Source organism: Sorex araneus, chromosome 8 (genome assembly GCF_027595985.1).
Source record: "Sorex araneus isolate mSorAra2 chromosome 8, mSorAra2.pri, whole genome shotgun sequence".
NCBI classification, from domain to species: domain Eukaryota; kingdom Metazoa; phylum Chordata; class Mammalia; order Eulipotyphla; family Soricidae; genus Sorex; species Sorex araneus.
The window spans coordinates 48,735,033-48,762,753 of NC_073309.1; the positions used below are offsets into that span (position 1 = coordinate 48,735,033).

The 27,721-nt window shown below is 55.3% G+C and overlaps 1 protein-coding gene across 1 annotated transcript; it reads left to right on the forward strand.

The window, feature by feature from the left end:
* The first annotated feature begins 9,091 nt into the window (after nt 1-9,091).
* On the forward strand, nt 9,092-27,528 carry CBLC (Cbl proto-oncogene C). The gene is made up of 11 exons (XM_055146248.1): nt 9,092-9,444; nt 12,396-12,542; nt 13,077-13,233; nt 13,446-13,567; nt 15,521-15,658; nt 20,503-20,590; nt 21,568-21,699; nt 22,875-22,994; nt 23,662-23,730; nt 27,221-27,336; nt 27,460-27,528. The coding sequence occupies exons 1-11, from the start codon at nt 9,092-9,094 to the stop codon at nt 27,467-27,469; spliced, it is 1,452 nt and encodes a 483-aa protein (XP_055002223.1). The 3' UTR covers nt 27,470-27,528.
* Nucleotides 27,529-27,721: the final 193 nt, after the last annotated feature.

A 27,721-nucleotide genomic window follows, 5' to 3' on the forward strand; every position in this document is an offset into this window, starting at 1 on the left:
CAGCGATTTCAATAAGATAAACGCCTGTTCTCTCACAGAAAGATCCTGTTAAAGCCCACGACTTAAAATAGTGGCCGGAAGACAGGAGACCCTGGCTCATGCAGCTTCACTGCTCTCTCGCCTTTGCCTCACACAAGAGAGCTGCTCTAGCCCCCGCCCCACCCCCATCACGGCCACCTTCCCCATGCGAAGCTAACCAAAAATATGACACTTGTGCCCTGGCCCTTTAAAGCTTCCACCCACAAGTCATACTCAGCACCTTCTATTGGCCAGGATTCAGTCATGTGACCACACTTCACACCGGGGAGGCTGGGAAATGTAGTTTTCTCTGGACAGCCTGGTGGGGACCCCAGCTGAAATTCCAAGGATGTTAAAAAAGGGAAAGGAAAGCGGCCAGGCATCACCGCATCTAGCAACGCAGGGTTCTGCTCCCAAAGGCTCCTTGAGGCTGGGTGAGGCGCCTTCACTGCCACGAGCCTCAGTTTCTTCCTCTGAAAAATGGAAACATCAACGCGCATCTTGGCAGGGGTGGTGGAGGGGGGAGGATTTCATGAGGGTCCAGAGGCCACTGCCAGCCTGGCGCATGCAAGGGAGCGTCCTTGTACCTGTGGGTGAAGGTCCTCTTTGTGTGTGAGAACTCATACCCGGGTTCAAGAGTTGAAGTGGCTCTTGAAGATGCTTGGGCATTGACCCTCGTAAGTCACTTCTCTAAATCAAAGTGTCTGGAAATCCCCTCTGCGCCTCCTGGCCTTGGGACTGGGCGTGTGTCCTTCCTCAGCTGCCCTGCTTCCCCTGGAGGCTCGTGCAGGACATGCTTGCACACAGGCCTCGGTGCACCCCTGACCCACCGCCGCCCAGTCCCTTCCCCTTACCTGCGACCACCCAGCTTTCTGAGAAACCAGAAGCAAGTCTTTCAGTTCGCTGAGAACAGCCAAGTTTCACTTGTCACCACTGTGGGTTCACCTAGGCAGTGACTGGCTCCTCCAGATGCAAGCTACCAAATCTATTTTTTTTTTTTTTTGCTTTTTGGTTCACACCCATTAGTGCTCAGGGCTTACTCTTGCCCTGCACTCAAGTATTACTCCTGGCCATGCTGGGGATTGAACTCCAGGCAGCCGCGTGCAAGACAAATGCCCTACTCATTGCTCCCTCCAGCCCCAAGCCACCAAATGTTAAAAAAAAAATGCTGGTTGATGCTACTATATATATAACTATATTTGTTTATATCTATTACATATGTATCTTAAAATATGTAAGTTTTGTTTATTTATTTATTTTTTTATTGAGTCACCATGTGGAAAGTTACAAAGTTCTCAGGTTTAAGTCTCAGTTATACAATGCTCGAACACCCATCCCTTCACCAGTGCACATATTCCACCACCAAGAATCACAGTATAGCTCCACCCCGCGCCCCCACACCCCTAGCCCCCCCACGCCCCTAGCCCCCCCCACCCTGAGCCCCCCACTTGTGTAACTAATAAATTTCACTTTACTTTCACTTTGATTGCATTCGATATTTCAACAAAACTCACTATTATTGTTTGGAGAGTCTCTCCCCTAAAGTCGGACCTGCAAAAGGGTCTGACTAAAATATGTAAGTTTTGAAAGTATGAGAACTAAATAGAATTAAACTGTACAGCAGGTAGGGCACTTGCTTTGCATGCAGCCAACCTAGGTTTGATCCCTGACACCACATATGGTCTCACAAGCCAAGGAGAGATCCCCAAGCAAAAAGCCAGGAGTAAGGCCCGAGCACTGCCAGATGTGGCCCCCAAACTGAAATTAATGAGAGGGCTGGAGAGATAGTACAGCAAGTAAGGCGTTTGCCTTTCACAATGCTGACCCAGAATGTTTTTTTTGAGGGAGAGGTCACACCAGGCGATGCACAGGGCTTACTCCTGGCTCTGCACTCAGGAATTACCCCCAGCAGTGCTCAGAGGACCCTATGGGATGCTAGGAATCGAACCCGGGTTGGCCACGTGCTAGGCAAACGCCCTACCCACTGTGCTATCGCTCCAGCCCCGCCGACCCAGATTTGATCCCCACCATCTCATAGGGTCCCCTGAGCACCGCCTGGAGTAATCCCTGAGTGCAGAGCTAGAGTTAACCCATGAACATTGCCGGGTGTGGCCCCTACCCCACACCCAAAATGTATATATTCCTTCATCAGCAACAACACCAAAAATACCAGCACCCAAGGCAGCCAGACAGGGCCCGAGGGTTTGCACAAGGGGCTGAGTGCTTGCAAAGTGGGCTGGAGAGCCAGGCTGCACCGCCCCGGGAGTGAGTGCCCGCCATCACCACTGGATATGGCCCAACCAACCTTCTCTAGTCATCTTAGATTGGAGGTGGAACTGGAAAAAGGTTTTGTGGGTTGATTGGGGTATAGGCCACTCTGGGAGAGTCCCCTTGGACCCCTATAGACTGTGAGGAAACACTGCTCTGCTTGTTTTTTGGGTTTTGTTGTTTTTTTTTTTTGTTTTTTTTTTTTGCTTTTTGGGTCACACCTGGTGATGCACAGGGGTTACTCCTGGCTCATGCACTCAGGAATTACTCCTGGCGGTGCTCAGGGGGGCCATATGGGATGCCAGGGATCGAACCCGGGTCGGCCACGTACAAGGCAAGCACCCTACCCGTTGTGCTATCGCTCCGGCCCCAACACCCCACTGCTTGGAAACAGCCCCAGAGTCTAGAGCTGAAACTTACTTCCTATAGCGGGGAGCAATAGGACGGCGGGGAGGGCGTTTGCCTTGCAAGTGGCCAACCTGGGTTTGATTTTCTGTATTCGATATGGTCCCCCAAAGCAATGCCAGGAGCGATCCCTGAGCACAGGGCCAAGAGTAACCCCTGAGCTTCACCAGGTATGACACTCCCCCACCTCCCCAAAGCAAATAAATACATAAAGCAAATCAGCAAATTGTTTTCTTGGTCTGTTTGGCGGCCATATCCGGCAGTGCCCATGGTGTACTCCTGGCCCAGACCTCAGGGGCCCCTCATGGCTGGCTTAGGGGGAACTATAGGGGATGCCGGGATTGAAAGCAGCTTGGCCGGCTGCAAGACCTGTGCCTACCCGCTGAACAGTCGCTCTGGCCCCAAATCAACAAATTGTTGACAAGCTGCATTCTGGCTGATGAGCAGGTGAAGAGCTTGTACAGCAGGTAAGGTACATGTAGGAAGTTCCAAGCAATTTCAAGAAGAAAAAGACCAAGATTATATATAATAGATGATACATTGTTTTACTCCTTCGTCCCTCTCGGAGAGCCCGGCAAGCTACGGAGAGTATCCCGCGCACACGTCAGAGCCTGGCAAGCTCCCCGTGGTGTATTCGATATGCCAAAAACAGCAACAAGTCTCACAATGGAGACGTTACTGGTGCCCACGCGAACAACAGGACTGGACGACAGTGCGACAGTGCTACATATATTGCATATAATTTATTATATTACAGATTTTATATATGTTTTTGGTCACACCTGGCGATGCTCAGGGCTGGCTCTGCACTCAGGAATCACTCCTAGCAGTGCTGGGGAGACCCTATGGGGTGCCGGGAAGGAACTCCGGTTGGCCTCGTGCAAGGCAAACACCCTCCCGCTTTACTATCGCTCCAGCCCAAAAAAAGACTAAGATTTTAAGGTTCCGTACCTCCTCAGAGTACCTAAACCGGTGCCTGGATCTGTGACCAGAGAAACAGCGTGAAGATGCTGCTTCAGTTGCTGCCATGGGGCGGTTACCAGGGTTGCAGGGTCCCTGGAGGTGTGGCTGGAGCCTGGGGGCGTGGCCTGAAAAACTCCAGTCCCTAGGGAGAAGGTAAACCTATTCTTATAGCGCCATCTCGTGGTCGTTCTAGGGGTGGTCTTCCTTTTTAAAACCGCTTCATTCTGGGACAAAAAAATAAAATTTATTAAAAATAGTACCTCGGGGCTGGAGAGATAGCACAGCGGGTAGGGCGTTTGCCTTGCACGCGGCCGACCCGGGTCCGATTCCCAGCATCCCATATGGTCCCCTGAGCACCGCCAGGGGTAATTCCTGAGTGTAGAGCCAGGAATAACCCCTGTGCATCGCCAGGTGTGACCCAAAAAGCAAAAAAAAAAAAAAAAAAAATAGTACCTCACGGTGATTCACTAATAATAACAAAAAAATAAAATATTTAAAAAATTAAAAATAAAATTTGTAGCCCAGCGGATAGGGCGTTCGCCTTGCACGAGACCGGCCCGGGTTTGATTCCTCTGCCCCTCTCGGAGAGCCTGGCAAGCTATCAAGAGTATCTCGCCCCCACGGCAAAGCCTGGCAAGCTACCTGTGGCTTATGCCAAAAATAGTAACAGCAAGTCTCACACTGGAGACGCTACTGGTGCCCGCTGGAGCAAATCCAAGAGCAACAGAATGACAGTGACAGTGATTAAAAATAAACATAAAAAATAATAAAAATTAGGGGGCTGGAATGATAGCAAAGCGGGTAGGGCGTTTGCCTTGCACGCGGCCGACCCAGGTTCGATTCCCAGCATCCCATATGGTCCCCTGAGCACTGCCAGGAGTAATTCCTGAGTGCAGAGCCAGGAGTAACCCCTGTGCATCGCCAGGTGTGACCCCAAGATAATAATAATAATAATAATAATAATAATAATAATAATAAACAAACCAAAAAAGAAAAAAATAATAAATAAAAATTAAGTTAAAAAAACATAAGAGGCTGAAGTGATAGTACAGCGGACACATTCAACCCAGGTCCACCAGGCACCACTAGGAGTAATTCCTGAGTAACCCCTGAGTACTGCAGTGTGTAACCTCCCAAAAAACAAGACAAACTTTAAAAAAATAAATAAGAAACAGCTTTCTGAGGCAGGACAGATCATATAGGAGTTAAAGAGGTAGGAGTAAGCCCTGAGTATGTCTGTTTTGTTTTTTTTTTTTTTTTTTTTTTTTGCTTTTTGGGTCACACCCGGTGATGCACAGAGGTTACTCCCTCCTCTGCATTCAGGAACTGTTCCTGGCGGTGCTCAAGGGACCATATGGGATGCTGGGAATCGAACCCAGGTCGGATGCTTGCAAGGCAAACACCCTGACTGCTATACTATCACTCCAGCCCCAGCCAGGAGTAATTCTTGAGCACAGAACCAGGAGTATCCTCTGAGCATCACCAGATGTGGCCCCAAAACAAACCAAAAGACCAAACAGGGCAGAGCTAAAATACAGCAGGTAGGGCTGGAGAGATAGCACAGCGGGTAGGGCGTTTGCCTTGCACGCGGCCGACCCGGGTTCGAATCCCAGCATCCCATATGGTCCCCCTGAGCACCGCCAGGGGTAATTCCTGAGTGCATGAGCCAGGAATGACCCCTGTGCATTGCCGGGTGTGACCCAAAAAGCAAAAAAAAAAAAAAAAAAAAAATACAGCAGGTAGGGGATTTGCCTTGCATTCAGCCAAGTGGAGGTTTGATACCCAACATTCCTGAGTGTGCCGCACCCCAAAATGCCTGTTACAGTTTCAGAGTGTATTATGGTCTGGTTGTTAGGAGACATTAAGACATTACTTCACTCCTGTTAGTGTCTGGATAATATCTCATCCCCTGGAATTTTTTAATTTGTTTTTCAGACCACAATGGTGCTCAGGGTTTATCTATGCTCAGGAATTACTCCAGGCTGTGGTTAGGGAACTATTATGGGATACCAGGGATTGAACCCAGGTTGACGCAAGCAAGGCACAAAGCTTACCCCCAAGGTTTGATTTCAGGCACCACATCCAATCCCCTGACCACCTCCAGGGATGAGCCCTGAGCACAGAGCCAGGAGTAAGCCCTGAGCACTGCTGGGCATGACAAACAAACAAACAAATAAATAAATAATGTCTTATTTGTTTGGAGTACTGGAGAGAGACTGCCAGTGAAGGTAAAAGGTACTTTCCATGTGGTCAGTTCATTTCATCCCTGGTACTGCCAGGGATATGGGCCACATATGGACCCTGGGCTGTCCAAGAGGGGTGGAGGAATCGAACATGAGTTGGCCTCGTGAAAGGCGAGCGCCCTACCGCTGTGCTATTGCTCCCGGCAAGCTACTGAGAGTATCACGCTCGCACTACAGAGCCTAGCAAGCTACCTGTGGCATATTGGATATGCCAAAAACAGTAACAATAAGTCTCACAATGAGAGACGTTACCGGTGCCCGCTCGAGCAAATCAATGAGCAACGGGATGACACTGACAGTGATGGACAGTGATGGACACAGAGGTAGGAATAGCCCCTGAGCACTGCTGGAGTTGTCCCCCCCCCATTTAAAAAATAATTCTGTTTATACCCTGGGTAGGCTGTGTACAAGGCAAGTACCCTCCCTGCTGTGCTATTGCTCCGGCCGCCAAGTCTTGTTTTTTTGCTTTATTTCTTGTGTTGATTTTTCCACTTTGTGCAAGACCCCTTGGGTTGTCATAACAGAGGGCCACACACTAAATGACTTCAAACAGCAGACACAGCTTCTCTGTCATATCTGGCGGGGAGGAGCCCGGGGTGAAGGCGCTGCCTGAGCATGCTCCCTTAGGGGGCTCTAGGGGGTCCTTCCTTGCATCTTTCTAGCTCCCGTTGTTTGCCAACCACTGCCCGGCACTCCTTAGCTTCTGCCACTGAGGGACTGTACAAATCCATGTCTGACATCACCCAGGAATTTCTCCCCATGTGATTCTGTACCTGTTCCCAGTCGGCTTGGCTCTGGGGTCCAACCAAATTCAGTTGAATCTCATCTGAACCTGGGTGGGCCTGCCAAGACTTTATTTCTGAGTTAGGCGAGGCCCACAGGATCTAGGGCTATGAATTGGGGTGTAGTGGGGGAGAGACGGGAGTGGGGGACAGTGGGAACCACTCACCCTGGTGCACTCGTGGGTACTTTGTTTTCTGATTTGTGCTAAAGTTTGCTCACTTGTATCACTGTTTGGGTTTGCCTTGGAGAGTAACCTCCAATTTATTCATCACCCTGCAGCAGGTAACTGTTTTCTGTTTTCTCCATTTCCGACAAGGCTGTAATTTCTATCGCCCCAGCTATGTCTCTTAGAGTCCCTCCTAAGGCTGCATTTTCCAAACCGCCCAGCAAGACCCATTAGCAGGATAGGAAATCTATTTAGTGGGTTGCAAACACGATTTTCCCCTTAACCAAATGGAATTAAACACAAGATAGAACATGCACACGTAGTCAGGCGAGGAAACGTTTGGTTTGGCCTGTTTTATGGCGTGATGTACACACAAGTAGTTACAATACACGGTTCTGAAGGATGGAGTGGGTAAGGGATTTCCGGGTCAAAGGGGTGCCAGATGCTGTCGACTGACTCTCCAGCTTCACTGGTCTGGCCATCAACCCTTTTGCCTGCACTAGGTGACAGGATTAAGTCTGCGTTGAGGGCTGAGAGATAGATAGTGCCTAGAAAGGCACTTGCCTTGCATGCACCAGACCCCAGTTCAATTCCAGCATGGCCAGGGGTCATCCTGAGGACAGTTAGGAATAGCCCCCTGGACATCAGTCTGTCTCCATCTGCATCCCCTCCTAACTATATATCTACACACACACACATATGAATTGGGAGAATTGGGGGTATAGATTATTTGCAGAACACTTGAATGTCTGAGCTCCTGGATTTGATTCCCAGCAGGACCCCAAAAAAAAAGGAAAAAGAATTTTGGCCAGGCCCTCTTTCTGGAGGACCTAAGGCTCAGACAGGGCTGGACTGCAAATAGCAAAGGCAGGTATGCAGACCCTGCCCTACCCCTCGGCATTCTCACCCAAAACTGGTCTCTGCTTAGCCTGGGGCAAACTCAGGGAGTATAGTATTTTAAGGTTTTATCCTCAACAATACTTGTGGCCCCTGAGAGATCACCACAAGGAGCGATCTCGGAGTGCAGGGTCAGGAATAACCCCTGAGCACTTCGGGTGTGCCCCACACCTCAAGAAAAAAAAAAAAGAGTTCCCAGATTATTTTGAGTCGCTTGTTTTTGTTTGGGGTCCACACCCGGAAATGCTCGGATTTGCACTCAGGGATAACTCCTGGCGGTGCACGGAGGTTCCCAGGAGGGGGAAGTGCAGATTGAGGAACGGCATGGAGGTACAGCAAAATCAAACCTCCTCACCGCCCCTCCACCTTTATTGGCCTTCGGAACTACCAGGGGTCTGGCCCCTGTCTGCAACGTCCAGGGAGGCGGCCCGGTGCCCCTAGAGCCACGCCCACTGGGCACAGGCCACGCCCACTCGCGGCAGGCCACGCCCAGACGGTGCTGAAACAAACCCCTTTTCGGCTCCGATTTTGTTTTTTGTGTTGGGCCACATCAGAGGACCCTATGTGGTGCCAGGGATGGCGCTGCGGCGGAAAGTGCAAGGCAAGCGCCCTACCCACTGCTACCCCGTTTTCTTGTTTGTTTGTTTGTTTGTTTTTGGGTCACACCCGGCGATGCCCAGGGGTCACTCCTGGCTCTGCACTCGGGAATTACCCTTAGCGGTGCTCAGAGGACCATATGGGATGCTGGGAATCGAACCCGGGTCGGCCGCGTGCAAGGCAAACGCCCTACCCGCTGTGCTATCGCTCCAGCCCCTACCCCGTTTTCTTAAATGCCCCGTTCTGACTCATCCTTGGAGACCCGGGAGGCCGCCTGGAGATCTGGGGGGCCCCGGAATTCCGTCCCCTCACTAGTCCCTGCACCCTCCTCCTAACTCCGGCCCCAGGGAGGCGCCGAGATCACAGGCGGCCTTCCCGGTCACAGAGGGCAGGCTCCCCGACCTTTCCTTCTCGAAAGTTCAGCTCGGCGACCTTTGCTCCCAGCCCCCCTTCCCTCCCCCTCCCGCTCCATGCACACCTTCGGTCCCCGCCCCGGAGCGCTCCAGCCCGGCCCGAGCGTGCAGCAGGGCCGGGAAGCGAAGCCGTCTGGGCTGCACGACGCGGCCAGGCCCCGCAGCCCCGCCCCGCGGCCGCCCTGCCACCCCGCGTGTCCCCTCCGACCGCCGGACCCCGGGCCCCAGCTCACCTGCCGGCCCCGCCCCGCCCGCGGGGCCCGCCCCCTCCCGCCCCACCTGGGCCCGGCCGGCGACGCCTCCCGGGCCGCACCCGTCCCTCGCCGGGCACCTGGGCCATGGCAGCCGCGGCGGCCCCGCGAGGCCGGCAGAGGGGGGTCCCCAGCGCGCTCGGCCGCGCCGTGAACCTGCTGCAGCGCCTGGAGGCGCAGTGCGGGGACCCCCGGTTCGCCACCAGCCCGCCCTCGCTGAGCAACCTGCTGCCCCGCCTCGCGCAGCTGCTGCGGGACGTGGCCCGGGCGCGGCTGCAGGACGCCCGGGAGGCCGCCGAGAGCCCCGGGGGCGCCGCCGACTTCCTCTGCGTCTTCCTCGACAACCTGGAGGCCAAGGGCCGGCAGCTGGCCGCCCTGCTGCCGCCCCGGGAGCGAAAGGCCGCCGACGACCAGCTCTTCCGGGAGGGCAGCCCCCTCAGGTGAGTCCCCGCCCGCCCGCAGCAGGCAGCCCCTCGGCTCCCCGGAGTCCATCCTAGCGCCTCCGCCCTCGGGCGGGACTCCCCATGCCCTGCCCTCCTCCCTCAGACCAGCACTCCCCATGCCCTGCCCTCCTTCTGCATGGAAGTCTGAGTTCCAGTCCCTTCTCCTTCAGAGAAGCTAGCAAAGGAGTCACCCCGTGGTTTCTCCTGGGGTACCTGTGCCAGCTCATTGCCTGTGCCACCCCCACAGTCCCTCCGCTGTGTCCCAGTCTCTCAGACTTGGGACGCAAATCCTGGAGATCTGTAAGGTCCCTGGGGGCTTTCTGCCTGAGGAGGTTTTGGAGGCGATTTCTGGGGATGCTCAGCTCTCCTCACACCAGCGGAGGGACCCCTTTTAGCTCCCCCCTCCCCACTTCATGTCCACACCGCTGCTCCACTTATAAGCCCTGAGGGGCACTGCCAAGTGGCCTTGTGGAGAGACCCAGGACACAGGCTAGATCCATGACTCTGGGCATGCCAGGTAACCCCAGGGACTCCTGAATGAACCACGGTGGTGAAAGCACTCGAACTTTATTCCAAAATCCAAGGTTGGAGAGATAGTGTAGCGAGTGAGGCCTTTGCTTTGCACATAGCTGGCTTAGTCCCTGGCACCCTACATGGTCCCCTGAGCACTGCCAGGAGTGATCTCTGAGTGCAGAACCAGGAATGAGGAGTAAATCCTGAGCAGGGAGAGGCCCCCAGACCAACAAACACAATCCTCCTCGGGGCCAGGAAGAGAATTCAGCAAGCTGGAGCTCAGGCTTTATACGCCAGAGACCCAGGTTTGGTTCCCCAGCACTGCAAAAATAAATTAACTTTTGGGGTCAGGGAGATTGCTCAAAGGGCTGGAATGTGTATTTCACATATGGGAACCTCATGTTCAATCCCGACGCCTGAGGCCCTGAGCATCATTGTCTGTGCCCTCTCAAAAAAAGAATTCAGGGGACTGGAGAGAGAATAGCATGGGTAGGACACTCACCTTGTATGTGGCCATCCCAGGTTTGATTGCTCATATATAAACCCCCGATTGATTGCCCCACACACCCAGGACTGATCCCCGAACAGAGAGAGCCAGGAATAAGCCCTGAGCACCATTAGGTGTCCCCAAACCAAAAATAAACAAATAAGTGGGTCTAGAGTCCCAAATGGATTGTAAGAGTGATAAAGAACTGTCTTCAGGGGCTGGAGCGATAGCACAGCGGGTAGGGCGTTTGCCTTGCATGTGGTCGACCCAGGTTCGATTCCCAGCATCCCATATGGTTCCCTGAGCACCGCCAGGAGTAATTCCTGTGTGCAGAGCCAGGAGTAACCCCTGTGCATCGCCAGGTGTGACCCAAAAAGAAAAAAAAAGAGAGAACTGTCTTCAGGGGCAGAAGCAGTAGCACAGCGGGTAGGGCGTTTGTCTTGCACGCGGTTGACCCGGGTTTGATTCCCAGCATCCCATATCTGAGCACCGCCAAGAGTAATTCCTGCATGCAAAGCCAGGAGTAACCCCTGTGCCTCACTAGGTGTGACCCAAAAAGACAAAAAAAAAGTAAGTTCTCTCTACCTCAGAGGAAATGTCACGACATTGGCACACTAGTCATGGAGAGGTGACCATGCCTATTCTGTGTCCTGAGTGGATCACAAAGCTGTGGAATCAAGTTTTCTTCCGTGGTTACACAGCATAGTGGAGTTTCTCACAGTTGGTGTGTTGCTGGGGCTGCTGAGACAGTTCATCAAGGCACTGGCCTTGCTTGCCTCCAACCACAGTTCACGTCCGTGGACCACTTATGGTTCCCCCCAGTACCACCAGGCGTCATCCTGGAGCACAGAGCCGGGAGTAAGCCTCGAGTAGCACCAGGTTTGGCCCCAAAGCAAAACAAAGTAATAAAAAAAAAAAAAAAGTAGGGGCTGGAGCGATAGCACAGCGGGTAGGGCATTTTCCTTGCACGTGGCCTACCCGGGTTCGATTCCCAGCATCCCCAGTAGTCCCCCGAGCACCGCCAGGAGTAATTCCTGAGTGCAGAGCCAGGAGTAACCCCTGTGCATCACCGGGTGTGACCCAAAAAGCAAAAATAAATAAATAAATAAATAAAATGTAGTGCAAGCTACAAATGGAGCTTCCGTTTACAGGAACATGAGTCATAGTACAGCCAGAAGGGTGTTTGACTTGCACGTGGCCAATGTGGGTTCAATCCCAGAATCTCATATAGTCCCCTGAGTTCTGGGTGGCTCCAAAGGTTGGAAGAGGGAAAAAGAAAAAAACTCCTATTTTCTAGCCCATTTCTAGTCTATCTATTACAAAAAGGCTTTTCTGGTAGGGGAAGGGGTGGTGCTCAGGGTGCTCAGGGCTTGCTCCTGGTTCTGTGCTCAGGGCCACTTCTGGAAGTGCCCAAGGGATTATACAGTGCCTTAGGTGGAAGCTGGATCTCAGGACGTGTGTTCAACCCATTAATTTCTCTCTCTAACCCCCAAAGAGCCTTTTTTGGGGGGTAGGCCTCACACCCCGCTGTGCTCAAGGCACTGGATCTGCACTCAGGGATCACTCCTGGCTGGCGTTGGGGGAATCAAACCCGAATTGGCCGCGTGCAAGGCCGGCACCCTCCCTGCTGGACCATCGCTGTGGCCAGGGCTCACTTCTGACAGAGTTGGGGGGACTGTGTATGAAGGGCCAGGGATTGAGCCCGGGTTGTCCGTGTGCAAGGCCGGGGTCACTCCCAGCAGTGTTGGGAGATGGTGAGGTATCGGGGATCACACCCGGGGCATGCACTCTGCCCTTTGGACAAGGGGTAGCGGGCGAGGCCATGCTCTGTCCTCCTGCTCCGCTTTGATATCACAGATATCACATTGCTTCCTGCCGAGGCTGGGGCAGTGCTGTGCCGGTGGGGGGGGCCCCAGGTCCAGCCAGGCCCTCAGAGTCCCTTCCGTAGGCGACAGTTGGCCAAGCTGGCGCTGATCTTCAACTACATGCATGCGGAGCTGGGCGCACTCTTCCCAGGCGGACAGTACTGCGGCGACCTGTACCACGTCACCAAGCCGCAGGCACACGTGTTCTGGAGGGAGCACTGCGGAACCCGGTGAGGGCCAGCCCCTGCACCTCATCCCCCTCCCCCAGACCCTGCCTCCTCCCTCAGACCCTGAGTCCAGACCCCAACTCCTCCCTCAGACCCTGAGTCCAGACCCCAACTCCTCCCTCAGACCCTGGACTCCGGACCCTGCCTCTTCCCTCAGACCCTGGAGTTCAGACCCTGCCTCCTCCCTCAGAACCTGAGTCCAGACCCCAACTCCTCCCTCAGACCCTGGACTCCAGACCCTGTCTCCTCCCTCAGACCATGGACTCTAAACTCCATCTCCATCCTCAGACCCTGGAGTTCAGACCCTGCCTCCTCCCTCAGAGCCTGGACTCCAAACCCTGCTTCTTCCCCTCAGCCCTGTCATCCTAATCCTGCCTCCTCCCTCAGCCCTGTCATCCTAACCTTGCCTCCTCCCTCAGACCCAGGAGTCCAGCCCCCAGCCTTGGACTGGGGAATCCAGGGCCCCTCTTTCCTGGCATTGTCCCCACCCTGGGCTCGCAGAGGCCTCAGCTGTGTGCCCTCCCCCCTACCCCTCAGGTGCGTGGTGCCCTGGGATGAGTTTCAGTCGCTCCTGGGCTCCTGCCACCCTATAGAATCAGGCCCCACGGCCCTGGCCTTGCGCTCCACCATCGACATCACCTGCAGCGGCCACGTGTCCGTCTTCGAGTTCGACATCTTCAGCAGGCTCTTCCAGGTCAGGGGTCCCTGCGTGTGAGGGAGGAGGGGTTGGACATGGACTCCTGGGGCTGAGGAAAAATGCTCGGGGTGGGGTGACCTGAGTCCAGGGTGGTCTGCTAAGGCCCACCATCAGTTTCGCTTGCATCTTGGACCCTGGAGGCTTCTAAGAGGTCAACAGCTTCCTGGGCCCCCTCTTGACCCTAGCCTCGCCCCCACCCCCGCCCCTAGCCCTGGCCAACGATCCTGAGGAACTGGCAGCTCCTGGCGGTCAACCACCCGGGGTACATGGCCTTCCTCACCTACGAGGAGGTGCAGGCCCGCCTGCAGGAATGCAGACACAAGCCGGGCAGGTAAGTGCCCTGGAGGCTGGGCCGGGCCGCACGGGGAGGCCAGGCAAACAGGGGGTCCTGGGAACAGAGGGAACCGGGAACCCCAAGGGAGGGTGTTGGGTCACCCAGGAGCTTTTGGAGCTTCCTCCCACGCCAGCCCTAGTGAGTTGGGTCGGCAGTAGGTCTGGCCCACAATCAACATTTGTTAAATATTTGGAACATATTTGGTCCAGAGGTAATACAGCAGGGAAGGCCTGAACCCCAGTTCAATCCTTGCACCATTATATTCCCTGAGCCCCGCTGGGAGTGACCCCCCCCACTCCCAATTTTTTAAAAAAATTACCTTTTTTAAAAAAAAAATTTGACTTTTGGGGCCAACCCGGAGATGCTCAGGGGTTACTCCTGGCTCGGCACTCAGGAATTGCTCCTGGCAGTGCATGGGGGACCCTATGGGATGCCAGGGATAGAACCCAGGTCAGTCACATGCAAGGGGAGAGCCCAGCCCACTGTACTATCACTCCCAGGACTTTTTTTTTTTTAAGGTCAAGACTTTTTATAATATCTTGTAGGTCTCCCAGAAGGCTAGGAATTAAATGGGACACCAAGAAGTTAAGGGAATGGGGTTTAAGACTGGAGATAGGTCTTGGCTTGCTTTGCATGTGTAAAACCTTTAGTTCATCCCTGGCACTGAAATAAAAAAAAAGGGGGGTGAGGGGGTGTCGAGAGAGTGGAGGAGTGGATAGGAATTCTAGAATCTTTGCTTCTTGAATCTCTGTAGGACCCTGAGCAGGGGAATGTAGTCAGTCACACAGTATTCTAGTTACACTTTAAAAAAAAAATTTTTTTTTTTAATTTTTATTTATTTATTTTTGCTTTTTGGGTCACAGCCGGTGATGCACAGGGGTTACTCCTGGCTCTGCACTCAGGAATTACTCCTGGTGGTGCTCAGGGGAGAATATGGGATGCTGGGAATCGAACCGAGGTTGGCTGCCTGCAAGGCAAATGCCCTACCCGCTGTGCTATTGCTCCAGCCCTCTTTTTTTTTTTTGCTTTTTTTTGCTTTTTGGGTCACACCCGGCGATACACAGGGGTTACTCCTGGCCCCTGAGCACCAGCACTGCCCAGTGTGATCCCTAAACAAAACAAACAAACAACAATAACAACAACAACAAAAGCAAAACAAATAAAAATACATAAGGGGCCTGAGAGATAGTACAGCGGTAAGGCACTTGCTTTGCACACGGCTGACCTGCGTTCCACCCCTGGCACCACGTATGTTTCCCCGACCACCACCAGAAGGATCCCTGAGTGCAGAGCTCTGAGCCCCATCAGCTGTGGCCCAAGCTACCCCCACAAAAGAAGAAAGCCCAAGCTCAGGGTTTCAGGCATAGTTGGATCCAGGTGCCCTAGTGCAGTGGTTCTGTTCACCCCTCTCCCCTTTCCCTGTGTTAGCTTCCTTCTAAGCCGGGTCCTTCCCCTTTGGTTGCGGGGGGAGGGGGCGGGTAGGGGGGGTGGGGGAGGTTGTTTTTAATAGCCCCCCCTATCCTTCACTGCTGATAACCTTACCAAAAGCGCCCAACTGCAGCACATCCTCAAAGTCAGGACGCCTGAAAAGTGTGTGTGTGTGTGTGTGTGTGTGTGTGTGTGTGTGTGTGTGTGTGTGTGTGTGTGTGAGACCAAGGCAGAATCAGCTCTGAAAAGTGTGTGTGTGTGTGTGTGTGTGTGTGTGTGTGTGTGTGTGTGTGTGTGTGTGTGTGTGTGTGTGTGTGTGTGTGTGTGAGACCAAGGCAGAATCAGCTCATAACGGGGGCGCCAGCAGAAGGAACATAGCAAGCGGCCTGCAGGAATCTAACACACCAGTGGCTAAACTTTTGGAGTCTGGGCTGCAAAGAGGATACCCTAGGGGGGACGGGGTGGATGTCCCTTTAGGGACTGTCCACGCCCTCGCCCCAGCCCACCTGTCTCTGGTTGCAGCTACATCTTCCGGCCCAGCTGCACGCGCCTGGGGCAGTGGGCCATCGGACACGTGAGCAACGATGGTAGCATCCTGCAGACCATCCCGCCCAACAGGCCCCTGTTCCAGGTGCTCCTGGAAGGACAGAAGGACGGCTAGTGAGTGTCCCCGTGGCGGGCGGCTGGGAGGCGGGACGCCCCGCGGGCTCGGGATGGATTGGTCAGTTCCACCGAGGTCCAACAGGGGGCAGGCGGGAGTCTGAGCAGGTGGCGGGCGGCAAGAGGAGCTGCTAGTTCTCGGTCCGGCCAGGTGGGCCGGCGACGGCGGCGCGGCGCTTGCGCAGAAGGTAGAGCAGCGCGTGGGAAACTGAGGCCGGTCCCTGGGAATCGCACTCCCCCGGCTTCCATTTGCGATGCTCATCTGCCGTTCTAGAGTCCACACTGTTGAAGCAGAAAGAACGGGGCTCTAGACTCAGGTTTTCAAACGAATGATGTTCGGACCCCGCCTGGCCCGCGGATGCCCGGATGGGGGTCACAGATGGGCGGAGAAAAGGCAGTGGAGGGAAAGAGCCCGAGCCCTAGGACAGCGGGAAGGACGCTGCCTGCCAGGCGACTGGCCCGGGTGCCTTCCCCGTTATCCCACATGGCCCCGGAGTGATCCCTGAGTGCAGAGCCAGGAGCCAGCCCTGAGCAGCCCTGAGCATCGCTGGGTGTGAACCCAAAAACAAAATGCAGGGGCTGGAGCGATAGCACAGTGGGTAGGGTGTTTGCCTTGCACGCGGGCGACCCGAGTTCGACTCCCAGAACCCCACCCATATGGTCCCCTGAACACCGCCAGAAGTAATTCCTGAGTGCAGAGCCAGGAGTAACCCCTGTGCATCTCCAGGTGTGACCCAAAAAGCAAAAAGAAAAAAAGAAAAAGGCAAAGAGAAGACAGTGGGGGTTCCTAGTTTCTCTCTCCGCACTTTGGATTTTTTTTTGTAAGGTGTGTTGAGCACACTCTGAATGCTCAGGGCCCTGCATTCAGAAATTACTCCTCATGGTGCTCAGGAATGTGCCTGGGGTGGTGGTACTCAGGGGATCAGATGGGATGCCCAGGATGGAACCCAGGTCGGCTGCATGCAGAAGGCAGGCACCCTCCCCCTGTTCTATCACTCTGACCCACTCTGGGTCCATCTCTTTTTCTTCCTCTTTCTTCTTTTTCTTTTTCCTTTCATTCTTTCTTTTTTTTTTCGTTCTTTCTCTTCCTTCTTTTCTCTTTCTTTTCTTCCCCCTCCCTCCCACCTGAGATCTCTCTTTTATTCATTCTTTCATTCTTTCTTTTCTTCCTTTCTCTCTCTTTCTCTCTTTTCTTTCCTCTCTCTTGCTTTCTTTCCCACACCCAGCAGTTCTCAGGGGCTCCTGCCGGCTCTGTGCTTGGAATTGGGGTGGGGGCTCCCTTCTACTGGTGTTTGGGGGAGTGAAACCTGGGTTACCTGGACCTGAAGGAATCCCACCATGTGAGGCCCCCTGGATCATTACGGACAGTCTGCATGGAGAGGACATGAGTGAGATGCCAGAGTTAGATCAACTATTTATAGTCTACTTAATTCAGTGACTGGCAATGCATTGAGAAATAGATGGTGGATGACAAGGTAGGTGAGAGGGTATTGGTGATTATTGATAGATTTGTGACTGCTAGTTTTGCTAGATGATCAGTTTCCTTAGAGATAAACAATAAATCCAGAGGCAGGTAGGGGGGTGGTGACTGAGAGTCTAATGCAGATAAATAGATGATGAATGATGAGAGCTGATGAGTGTACAGATGGGTGCCAGGTTGGTGATAGGCAGAGGACAGGTAGACAGGTCAGGGGTGTAGGTGGGTGGGAGGTAGACAGGGCAGGAAATGGGCAGGTGGGAGGTAGACAGGAGGTAATGGCAGTCACCTCCTTGTGTTGCAATGCACAGGGGTTACTCTTGGCTCATGCACTCAGGAATTAACTCCTGGCAGTGCTCGGGGGACCATAGGGGATGCTGGGAATCGAACCCGGATTGGCTGCATGCATTCAGCCTCACATCCGGTGCCTCTGTGGCACTGCAAAGTTACTGCAAATGTTGAATTTGCTGATTCTCAGCCCGAGCTCCCCTGGGAAATCAGGTCAGCTTCCTGAAAGATGGGTCATGCCATTTTTGCCAACCCATTCCTGGCAAATGCTGGTGACTATGCTTCTGCACCATGCTGGGTACGCGCTCCTGACAGAGCCACCGGGAATTTACAGCCAAGGCCACCCCCATTCGGCCCCGGCAAAGCACATCTCACACTCGCCTTCCTTCTGCTCAGAGCACTGGGGGAAGAGGACTCTAAACCAGTGACCAACACTGGGGGGGGCAGGGGACGCCTCGGGGAAACATAAAAATCCACTATGTATGGGCAGGAGACAGAGGTTGTAGGGCTCTGGCCTTGCATGCAGCTGACGCGGGTTTGATCCCAGGTCCCTTAAGTATCACTGGGGTGATCCCTGAGCATAGAGCCAGAAGTAAACGCTGAGCGTCACCAGCTAAGGGCCCCAAACTAACCCAACAAACAAAGTACAGCACAGGGGAAAGTTTGTCAAACCCGGGTTTATTTTTATTTATTTTTTTTTGCTTTTTGGGTCACATCACACCCTACGATGCTCAGGAGTTACTCCTGGCTCTTCACTCAGGAATTACTACTGGTGGTGCTTGGGGGACCATATGGGATGCTGAGGAGTGAACTCGGGCTGGCCGCAAGAAAGATAGAGGCCCTACCTGCTGTGCCCAGCGGGTTCTATTCTTGGCATCCCATATGCTCCCCCAAGCACCACTGTAGCACTATATCACTGTCCTCCCCTCGTTCATGGATTTGCTCGAGCAGACACCAGTAACGTCTCCATTGTGATACTTGTTACTGTTACTGTTACTTGTTACTGTTTTCGGCATGTCCAATACACCACTGGATAGCTTGCCAGGCTCTGACGTGCAGGCTGGATACTCTAGGTAGCTTGCTGGGCTCTCTGAGAGGGACGGAGGAATCAAACCTGGGTCGGCCGCGTGCAAGGCAAATGCCCTACCTGCTGTGCTACCAGGAGTAATTTCTGAGTGCAGAGCCAGGAGTAACCCCTGAGCATCTCCAGATGTGACACAAAAAGTGAAAAAAGGAAAAGGAATTTCGGGTGTGAGCCTAGCTCCGTAAGCCCCCAGTGCTGCTGGATGTGGCAAAACAAAAAGGGGGGAAAAATAGCACAGCAAGTGGCTCTAAAAGTGTGAAAAGGGACACTAGTTTACGGTCCTAACTGAAACCAGGCCAGGAGCAAACTGGCCTCTGGAAACTTGGGTTTTTAGCGGCTGTGCACATGTCCAAGTATTGATCTGGGTTGCAAATACATATTTGCAGTTAGGCCACCAGCAAACACAGGATCCACAAAGAATGGAGATTCTGTGTGTGCAATTGTATACCCACATATAATTATTTTTGTTTTTTCTATTTGAGTCACACCTGGCAATGCACAGGGGTTACTCCTGGCTCATGCACTCAGGAATTGCTCCTGGCGTTGCCCAGGGGACCATATGGAATGCTGGAAATCGAACCCCAGTCAGCTGAGTGCAAGACAAATGCCCTACCCGCTGTGCTATCGTCCCAGCCTCGTTTTGTTTTTTTGGCCACACCTGGCTGTTCCCAGGTTGGTGGTACTCAGGGGACCAGATGGGATGCTGGGGCTCGAACCCAGGTTGGCCGTGTGCAAGGCAAGCACCTTACCTGGTCTTACCCACTGTACTATCTCTCGAAGCCCCACATAATTCGTTTGGAGCAGAGCCCTCTACATCAGATGGGGCTGCTCCTGGCTCTGTGCTCAGGAGCGACCTCTGGTGGTGCTCAGGGCTCATGGCGTGTCCAGGGTGTCATGGAGACCGGGTGGGGCCTTTCTGATCCACACACTTCACTCCCCAAGGGTTGCTGAGGGAAGCTGAGGACCTGAGCTGTCTGCCCAGGCTACACAGCTCCCGAGCTGGCGGGCTGGGGTGGGTCGAGGAGGCAGACAGCCAGGCTCATTCTCCGGCTAGAATGTTCCAGATCCAGGTCAGATGTGACTGGGAGATAGGCTTCTGCTTCTGGAGTTGAAATAGGTGTGACCAGCCCCGGGGGATGCGGGGCCCTACTCAGTCCCCAGCCCCACCAGCCCTGGTGGGGGCTTCTCAGCACTCAATGCCTGCAGGGCCCCCCTGTGTGGTCTTGGAGTGGGGGCGTCCCCACACGAAGCCCCAGTGACGGCCCAGAGCACATGGTGGAGAGGAGGGTCCCACTGCCCTGGTCTAAGGCTTTATGCCTCCCCTGTACCCCACCACACACACACACACACACACACACACACCCTCCAGACTCAGACTGAGTGTGTGCAGTGCTTGGTCTGAGTCCCCAGAAAAAGAGCCACAGCGATAGCACAGTGGGTAGGGCGTTTGCCTTGCACGCGGCCGACCCGGGTTCGATTTCCTGCATCCAACATGGTCCCCCAGCACCGCCAGGAGTAATTCCTCGGTGCAGAGCCAGGAGTGACCCCTGTGCATCGCCGGGTGTGACCAAAAAAGAAAAAAAAATAGAGCCACAGGGGTAGGGGGGAATCTGCCTTGATCCTACATTGGGCAGATTTACAGCACTAAAGCCTCGCAGATTCATGTCCTCAGTGCCATTATGCGGGGCTGAGGGGACACGGGCCCTCTGGGGGGTGGGGGGTGCTGAGGGGACATGGGACTTCTCAGGGGTTGAGGGGACATGAAGCTTTTCGATGGGGGACAAGGGGACACGGGCCTTCTGTGGGGGCTGAGCAGATGTGACTCTGTCCTGGAGTCTGCCCTGGAGCAGCTGGGCACTCGTTCCTCCCCCCGCCAGCGTGTCATGCCATGCATTGAGGGTCCACAGGGCGGTGCTCTAGGTCAGGGCGACACCCTGGGCATGTGCAGGAGGGACAGCCCTCATGGTGCCTCAGTGTCCCCTCCCCGTCTTCCAGCTACCTCTACCCAGATGGGAGGAAACACAACCCAGACCTCACTGAACTCTGCCAGAAAGAAGCCCACCAGCAAATCTTCGTCCCTGAGGTGAGGCCCTGCCGGTGCCCCATGGCCTTTCTCCAGCCCCCCACCTCCCTCATTGGAGCCCTCGGGTTTCTGTGCTCTCTCGCTGGCTGCGTTACCTTGGGCTGGTGGCTCGACCTCTCTGAGCCCCCGTGCCTCCTCTGTGGGGCCTCTCATGAGGCTGAAGCAGGAAACAGTGGTGATGCGGTGGCAGGCATGTGTACCCACTGGACACAGCCCAGTGTTCATAGGTGGGAGACATGACAGATCCAGGGGTTCCCCCGGCCCTTTGGTTTATGTCTTGGGATGCCCTGTGGTGCTCAGGAGTGACCCGGAAATAATTCAGGGCTGGCAATGGAACCCGCCTTCCACATGCAAAGCCCCTGCTCCAGCCCCTTGAGCCCTGAAAAACAGGAACTGATTTGATTTATGGGGAGGGGGCCACACCCAGTGCTCACAGGCTGTTCCTGGCTCTCTGCTCAGGAGTGACCCCTGGCAGTGCTCAGGGGGCCATATGCAGTGCCAAGGATCAAACTGGGGTCTGTGGGACCAAACCGGGTCTGCGGACACAAGGCAAGTGCCTGACCTCCCGTGCTACCTCTGCGGACCCCGAAAATGTGATCTTAGAATCACCTCCTGGGCTCAGTATGGGGCCAGAGCCATAGGACAGCTGGACGGGCACTCGACTTGCACATGGCCAGCCCAGGCTCGGTCCCTGGCATCCCCAGAGTGGTCCCCTGAGCCTGCCAGGCGTGATCCCTGAGCACTGTCGGGTGTGTTGGGCCCAGGCTCCCCCCGCTGCACGCCCGAAGGCTCCGCAGGTTGCTTTGACCTGAGTGCCCCACCCGTGTTTCCCTCCAGTTGGCAGCTAAGGGGGACGAGCCCCAGAGAACGAGTCTCACCTCCAGGGGACCCTCCGGGAGGCAGCGGGAAGGGCTGGGGGGGCGGGCGGGCGGCTGGCATCACTCTCCCTAACTAACGCTGGCGCCTCGGGCCCCCAGGAGCAGCTGCAGCTCTACTGGGCCATGGACTCCACCTTCGAGCTGTGCAAAATCTGTGCCGAGAACAACAAGGATGTGAAGATCAAGCCCTGCGGCCACCTGCTCTGCAGCCACTGCCTGGCCACCTGGCAGGTGAGGCTGAGGACCCGCCCCACGCCGGGGCCGTCTCTGTCACCCAGGGAAACCGAGGCCTGAGCCTGGCAGAAGCGTGTCGAGTGCTTCTGCCCCCGAGGCTCCCAGTGCCTGGCACCACTGCTGCCACGGGAGTGGTGCCCCCGCTGACCTCCGTGGGGTGATGTCGGGTCAGGGGCCTGGGAGAGGAACAGCGGAGCCCTCTGCCAGGCCCTGTGCCCAGTTTTTATCCCGCTGCCAGTGTTTGCCATGGGCCTCTGATTGTCGGCTTTACTATCACGGCCATCAATCTGGAATAAACACGGCCCCACGGTGGGATGCAGCCAGCCGCCAGCCCAGCAGCAGATAAGGAGCCCGTCACCCAGCCCAGAGTCCCCCCGCCTGGGCTGACCTGGATAGTCCTGGAGTGACCCTGCACTGCCCTCCCCACACCCTGAGCCCACTCCTTTGTTTTGTGTTGGGGCCACACCCTGCGGTGCTCAGAGCTGACTCCAGGCTCTGCAACTCGGGGATCACTCCTGGCGGTGCTCAGGGATGCCAGGGATGGAACTCGGGCAAGGCATGCTCCTGACCTGCTGTCCTGTCCCTCTAGACCCTGATGCTTACTCCTATGCTGCCCACTCACTCCTAAGCCCCCCGTTGGGGCCCCTACGGAAGGCAGAGGCCCCCCACCCCCAATCTCTGCTAGTTGAGATCCCTTGGGTCATCCCCCTAGGGTCCAAACCAGAAATGTGGGGCCGGAGCGATAGTACAGCGGGGAGGGCACTTTCCCTGCACGCTGCCGATCTGGGTTCAATCCCCGGCACCCCACCTGGTTCCCCAAGTACCACCAGGAGTGATTCCTGCGTACAGAGGCAGGAGTAACTCCTGAGCACTGCCGGGTGTGACCCCAAAGCAACAAAACAGGATGAGGAATGTTCTAGTTCTTGGTGGTCATGAATCAGATCCTTGTGTCATGAATGTGCAAACCCCCAGGGCCGTGGACTTGGCCCCCCAATATGGGGAGAGTCTTGGGGGGCTTCCAGCATGCCAGGCCCAGCCCAGAGCACTCACTGCCCAGGTCCCCAACCTGGACCCTCACTTCTGGTCCTCCCTTGCCCGGTCCCTGCCCTCCGGGGTGAAGCCCCTGGGGGTCCTTGCTCAGGACCCCCCAGCCCCCCTTCTTCACCCCACAGCTCTCCGACAGCAAGACCTGTCCCTTCTGTCGCTGCAAGATCAAGGGCCAAGAGTCCATCAGTATCAGCCAGAGCCCCGCGGGCCTGCTGGGTGAGGAGCCAGTGAGCACCGGGCACCAGGTGGGAACCGGGACTCCTGGTCTGAGGGAGGAGGCTGGGGATGGACTCCTGGGTCTGAAGGAGGGGGCTGCATAGATTCCTGGGTCTGAGGGAGGAGGATGGGGATGAATTCCTTTTAAAAATATTATTATTATTATTTTTTACTGAATCACAGTGAGATACACAGTTACAAAGTTGTTCATGACTGGGTTTCAGTCCTATAACCAGTCCCTTCACCAGTGCACATTGCCCCCCACCAATGTTGGGGGTCAATTCCTGGTCTGAGGGGGGAGGCTGGTGAATGGACTCCTTGAGTCTAAGGGAGGAGGCTGGATAGATTTCTGGGTCTTAGGGAAGAGGCTGAAATATGGGAGTCTGAGGGAGGAGACTGGGGTATGGATTTCTGAGTCTGAGGGAGGAGGCTGGGGTATGGAGGGTATGGATTTCTGAGTCTGAGGGAGGAGGCTGGGGCTTGGATTTCTGAGTCTGAGGAGGCTGGGGGGTGGGGTCCTGAGAGAAGGGCACTGGTGAGGGTCAAGGACCTGACCTTTCCTCGCTCTGGCAGCTGCGGTGAGGGCCCCCTCCCCGGGGCCGGGCAAGGCGAGTTCGAATGCCACAGCTCCAGGCAGGAGCACAGGGAGGTGAGGCAGGACTAACGCCCCCTCCTCCCCACCCCCTCTCTCCCCAGACGATCCCCTCAGCTCCTCCACTGCCCCCTCGGCCGAAGGAAAGCCCAAGTAAAGGCGTACTGAAGGTGGTGAGTTGGGCCAGTGTGAGGCGGGCAGCCTTGGTCTCTCCTGCTCTGGGTCCCTGGTCTCTCTGGGTGCCTGTCCCTCCGATGCCGCCCCAGGACTTTTGCTCTCACTCTTCCGTCTGTCTGATTACTTTTACTCCCCTCTTCCCAGAAGTCCTCCCTGATCACACTCCCCCTACCCAGGAACCTAGTGGCCAGGCCTGGCCAGGCCTCCCCTGCCCTCCCCCCTTTATCTTCACACACCATTTCTTTTCCTCTTTAACTAAAATAGCTGTACTTAAAAATATTTATTTAGAGGCATGGGGCTGGAGCGATAACACAGCGGGTAGGGCTTTGCACGAGACCCACCCGGGTTTGATTCCCAGCATCCCATAGGGTTCCCTGAGCACCGCCAGGAGTAATTCCTGAATGCATGAGTCAGGAGTAACCCCTGAGCATCGTCGGGTATGACCCAAAAAGCAAAAAAAAAAAAAAAAGTCAAAAATATTTATTTAGAGGCATATCAGGGAGTGGCGCAGAGAGAGAGAGAGAGAAGGAGGGAGAGGGAGAAAGGGAGAGGGAGAGAGAGGGAGAGGGAGAGAGAAAGAGAGACAGAGAGGTAGTCTTTTCCAAAGAGGTAAAAACCACAGGCCAGAGCCACAGGCCAGCTCGGAGGGCACTCGCCTTGCACGTGGCTGACTGGGGTTCCATCCCTGGCACCCCATCTGGTCCCTGAGTGCAGAGCCAGGAGTCAGCCCTGAGCCCCTCCAGGTATGGCCCCCAAACCAAACAAAAACACAAAAGGAAACAAAAAAAAAACCCACAATCCTCTTGAACCAAGTGACTGAAACTGACAGTTTTCTCTGTCACCTGCATGCACCGCGCGGGCCCTCCCAACGACCAGGAGTTCCTTGAGTCCCCCCACCCCAGTCTGTGGAGTCAGGCCAGGCCCGACACTGGGGTAGTGGCTTGAGAATTTGCCTGGAGGAAGCCTGACTAATACGCAGCAGGTGAAGAAAACGCTTGCCTTGCATGTGGCCAACCCGGTTCGACACCCCACCCTCACCCCCTGCCCGTATGGTCCCCAGAATACTGCCAGGAGTCATCCCTGAGCACAGAGCCAGGAGTGAGCCCTGAGTACCTCTGGGTATAGTAGACTGGAAATTAAAAAAAAAAAAAAAATTGGGGGGTGGGCTGGAGTAACAGTATGGCAGGGAGTGCTTTTGCCTTTGCTCACGGCCAACTTGGGTTCTATCATCAGCATCCCATGTGGTCCCCCCACTAGGAGTAATTCCTGAATGCAGTGCCAGGAGTAACCCCTGAGCATCGCCAGGTGTGACCCAAAAAGCACAAAAAATATATATTTTTTTTAGCCTGGAAAGCCCCAAGGTGGATCCCCAAATCCAGCCAAGGGAGCAGCCGTGGGGAGGAGGTTCCTGCCGGAGGGCCCCCCCCCCCCACCGTGATCTCTTTTTTCTTCAAGCCGGACTCCACCTGGGCTACCTCTCCTCCCCGCATCCCCTAGAGAATTTCAGGGCCAGCAAGGCGCGAGCAGATGCAGTTTGGCCTCTCAGCCTGAGTCCACAGCAGATTCAATCAATACCCAACAGTCTTCAAACAAACAGCGCAGGATGTCCGGGAACATTATTCGACCACAGCAAACAAGACAGCCAGCAGGAAGGGGGGGTGCTCGGGAGTGGGGGGGGCGGGGAGTGTGACACCAGCCCGGGAAGCTAAAAACAGATCCGACCCACAGCCAACAGCGAATGGAAAGATTAGGAGCACTCAGCCGGCTCCCAGGGGACCGCGCCGGCCCAGGCGGGAGGGCAGGCTGGCCGGGCCCCGAGCCCCACCGAGGCGCCTTGGCCTGATTCAGATTCCAGTCAGCTTCCACTCGGCTCTCGAGAGCTCGCCGGCCCCGGGTGTCACTTCCCCGAAAGGTGACCAGCACCTCAAGAATAGTTGATGAGCGCACGGCCTTCGGAGTGCCCGGGGCGGGGGGAGGCTGCCCAGGAAGCCAGAGAGGGCAAAAGGACCCCCCCACTGGACTTGGGGACACACTGAGGCCCCAGGCATCTCGCCCAGTCCAAAAGTGGCAAGTGGGGGCTCGAAGCCAGACCCCCAGCTTCCAGCTCTCACAGCATCCTCCTCTCCCTGGGGGCCCTGGGGTGCCATCTGTAAGATGAGACAGGACAGGGGTGGAGCGGTAGGACAGCAGGTAGGGTGCTCACTTTGCACACGGCCAACCCGGGTTCAATCCCCAGCATCCTGTAGGGTGCTCGGAGTCTGCCAGGAGTGATCCCTGAGTGCAGAGCCAGGAGTGACCACTGAGCATCACTGGGTGTGGTCACCCCCCAGAAAAAAACAGATGAGACAGAACTGCAGGGAAGGGAGCACTTGTCTGGCATGGAGCCAACCCTGGTTTGAATCCCTGGCACCACATAAGGTCCTCCCCTGCTCCCCCAGCCTCCCCATGCCTTCCAGGGCACTGGCACCTCAGGCATGGTTGGTGCACTGGCATCTCATGGTGAGAGTCTTGCTCCATGAGGGCTCTGTCTCCATGGGGACAGAGCTTTGTGTCCATCTGCATCCAGGTTGTCTCTCCAGAATCCAGAACGTGGTGCTAAATCTTTAGGTGCTGCTCGGGAGACGTGTGTGGGATGAATGAACAGGCAGGTGCGAGATGGGTGCATGTGGACCAATGGATGTGGATGGATGGATGGATGGATTCAGATGGATGGGTGTATCAATGAATGTGGATGGATGGATCAATGAATGTGGATGGATGGGTGAGTTGGTGGATAGCAGACAAAAAGATGGATGACTAGATAATGGATAAGAGATGACTAGATAAATAGATGGAAGGATAGACAGATGAACAGACCCACAGCTGAAGGGAAGGAAGGATGGATGAACAGGTGGATGAACATGTGAGTGGTTGGGTGGATGGGTGGGTGGACAGATAGTGGGAGGGTGAACAAATAGATTACCAGACAAAAAGAAGCAATGAACAGGGCCAGAGGGTATGGCAGGTAAGGCAGGACAGCAGGAAGGGAGTTTGCCCTGCACCCAGCAGACCTGGGTTCAATCCCCAGCATTCCACATGGTGCCCTGAGCACTGCCAGGAGTAATTCCTGCGTGCAGAGTCAGGAGTAAGCCCTGAGCACCACCAGGTGTGGTGCGCGTGCGCACACACACACACACACACAAGAAGGAATGTACATGGATGATGTGTGGATGGATGGATTGACAGACAGACAGACAGACAGATGAACAAACGACAGATGGGCAGACAGTGGATGGACAGATGGATGAACCATTGGGTGGATGTCCACGGACAGACATATGGACAAATTGAAAACGCTTCCTCCTTGGACAAGAAGGCCTCAGGGAAAATCCTGGGCTTGGGACAAGACCCTGTGGTGCAGCCCCGCCCCTGCGGGTGCCCCCATCTGGCCCTGCGACATGAGCACAGCTGCAGCTCAGCTGTGACATTTCTTCATCTCTTGTCCAGGCACCTCCGGTTCTCCCCAAACTCCGCGCCCCTCTCCCCTTGCCAAGAAGCAGAACTGCAGCTTCAGCCCTGCCCGATGTCACCTTCCGCTCCGGGGCCAGGGAGAGAGACTCGGAGTAAGTAGAGGGGGCAGCTGGGGTTCAGGGCTCCTGGGGCTGCAGGCAGATGAAGTGGGGACTGACGGGACACACGGGTCCCAGGAGATAAACTATCCCCCCTGCTTCCTTTTCCTGTTGCAGAAACTCCTAAAGGAAAAGTCCCCCCTCCAGCTGGCCCCGGGGAGCCCATGACCCTGCCCATGCCAGGTGAGCCCACACCCTGCCCAGGTTCCCCCCCTCAGCCTGGCCCCGCCCACCAGGGGGCTGACACTGTCTAAACCACTGTTCTGTCCTCCTTCAGGTGCCCAGATGTGCTGCTAAAGGGATCCCAGGACTGGAAGGGGCGCAGGCTACAGAAATAAACTGCCCAGTCCAGTCTGTGTTCTGATGTGTGAGCAGGGGA

Coding starts and splice junctions, on each gene's coding strand:
- CBLC (XM_055146248.1), top strand. CDS start 9,092: ATGGCAGCCGCGGCGGCCCCGCGAGGCCGGCAGAGGGGGGTCCCCAGC. Junction 12,543..13,076: donor AGGGAGCACTGCGGAACCCG/GTGAGGGCCAGC, acceptor CCTACCCCTCAG/GTGCGTGGTGCCCTGGGATG. Junction 22,995..23,661: donor CAGTGAGCACCGGGCACCAG/GTGGGAACCGGG, acceptor CTCTCTCCCCAG/ACGATCCCCTCAGCTCCTCC.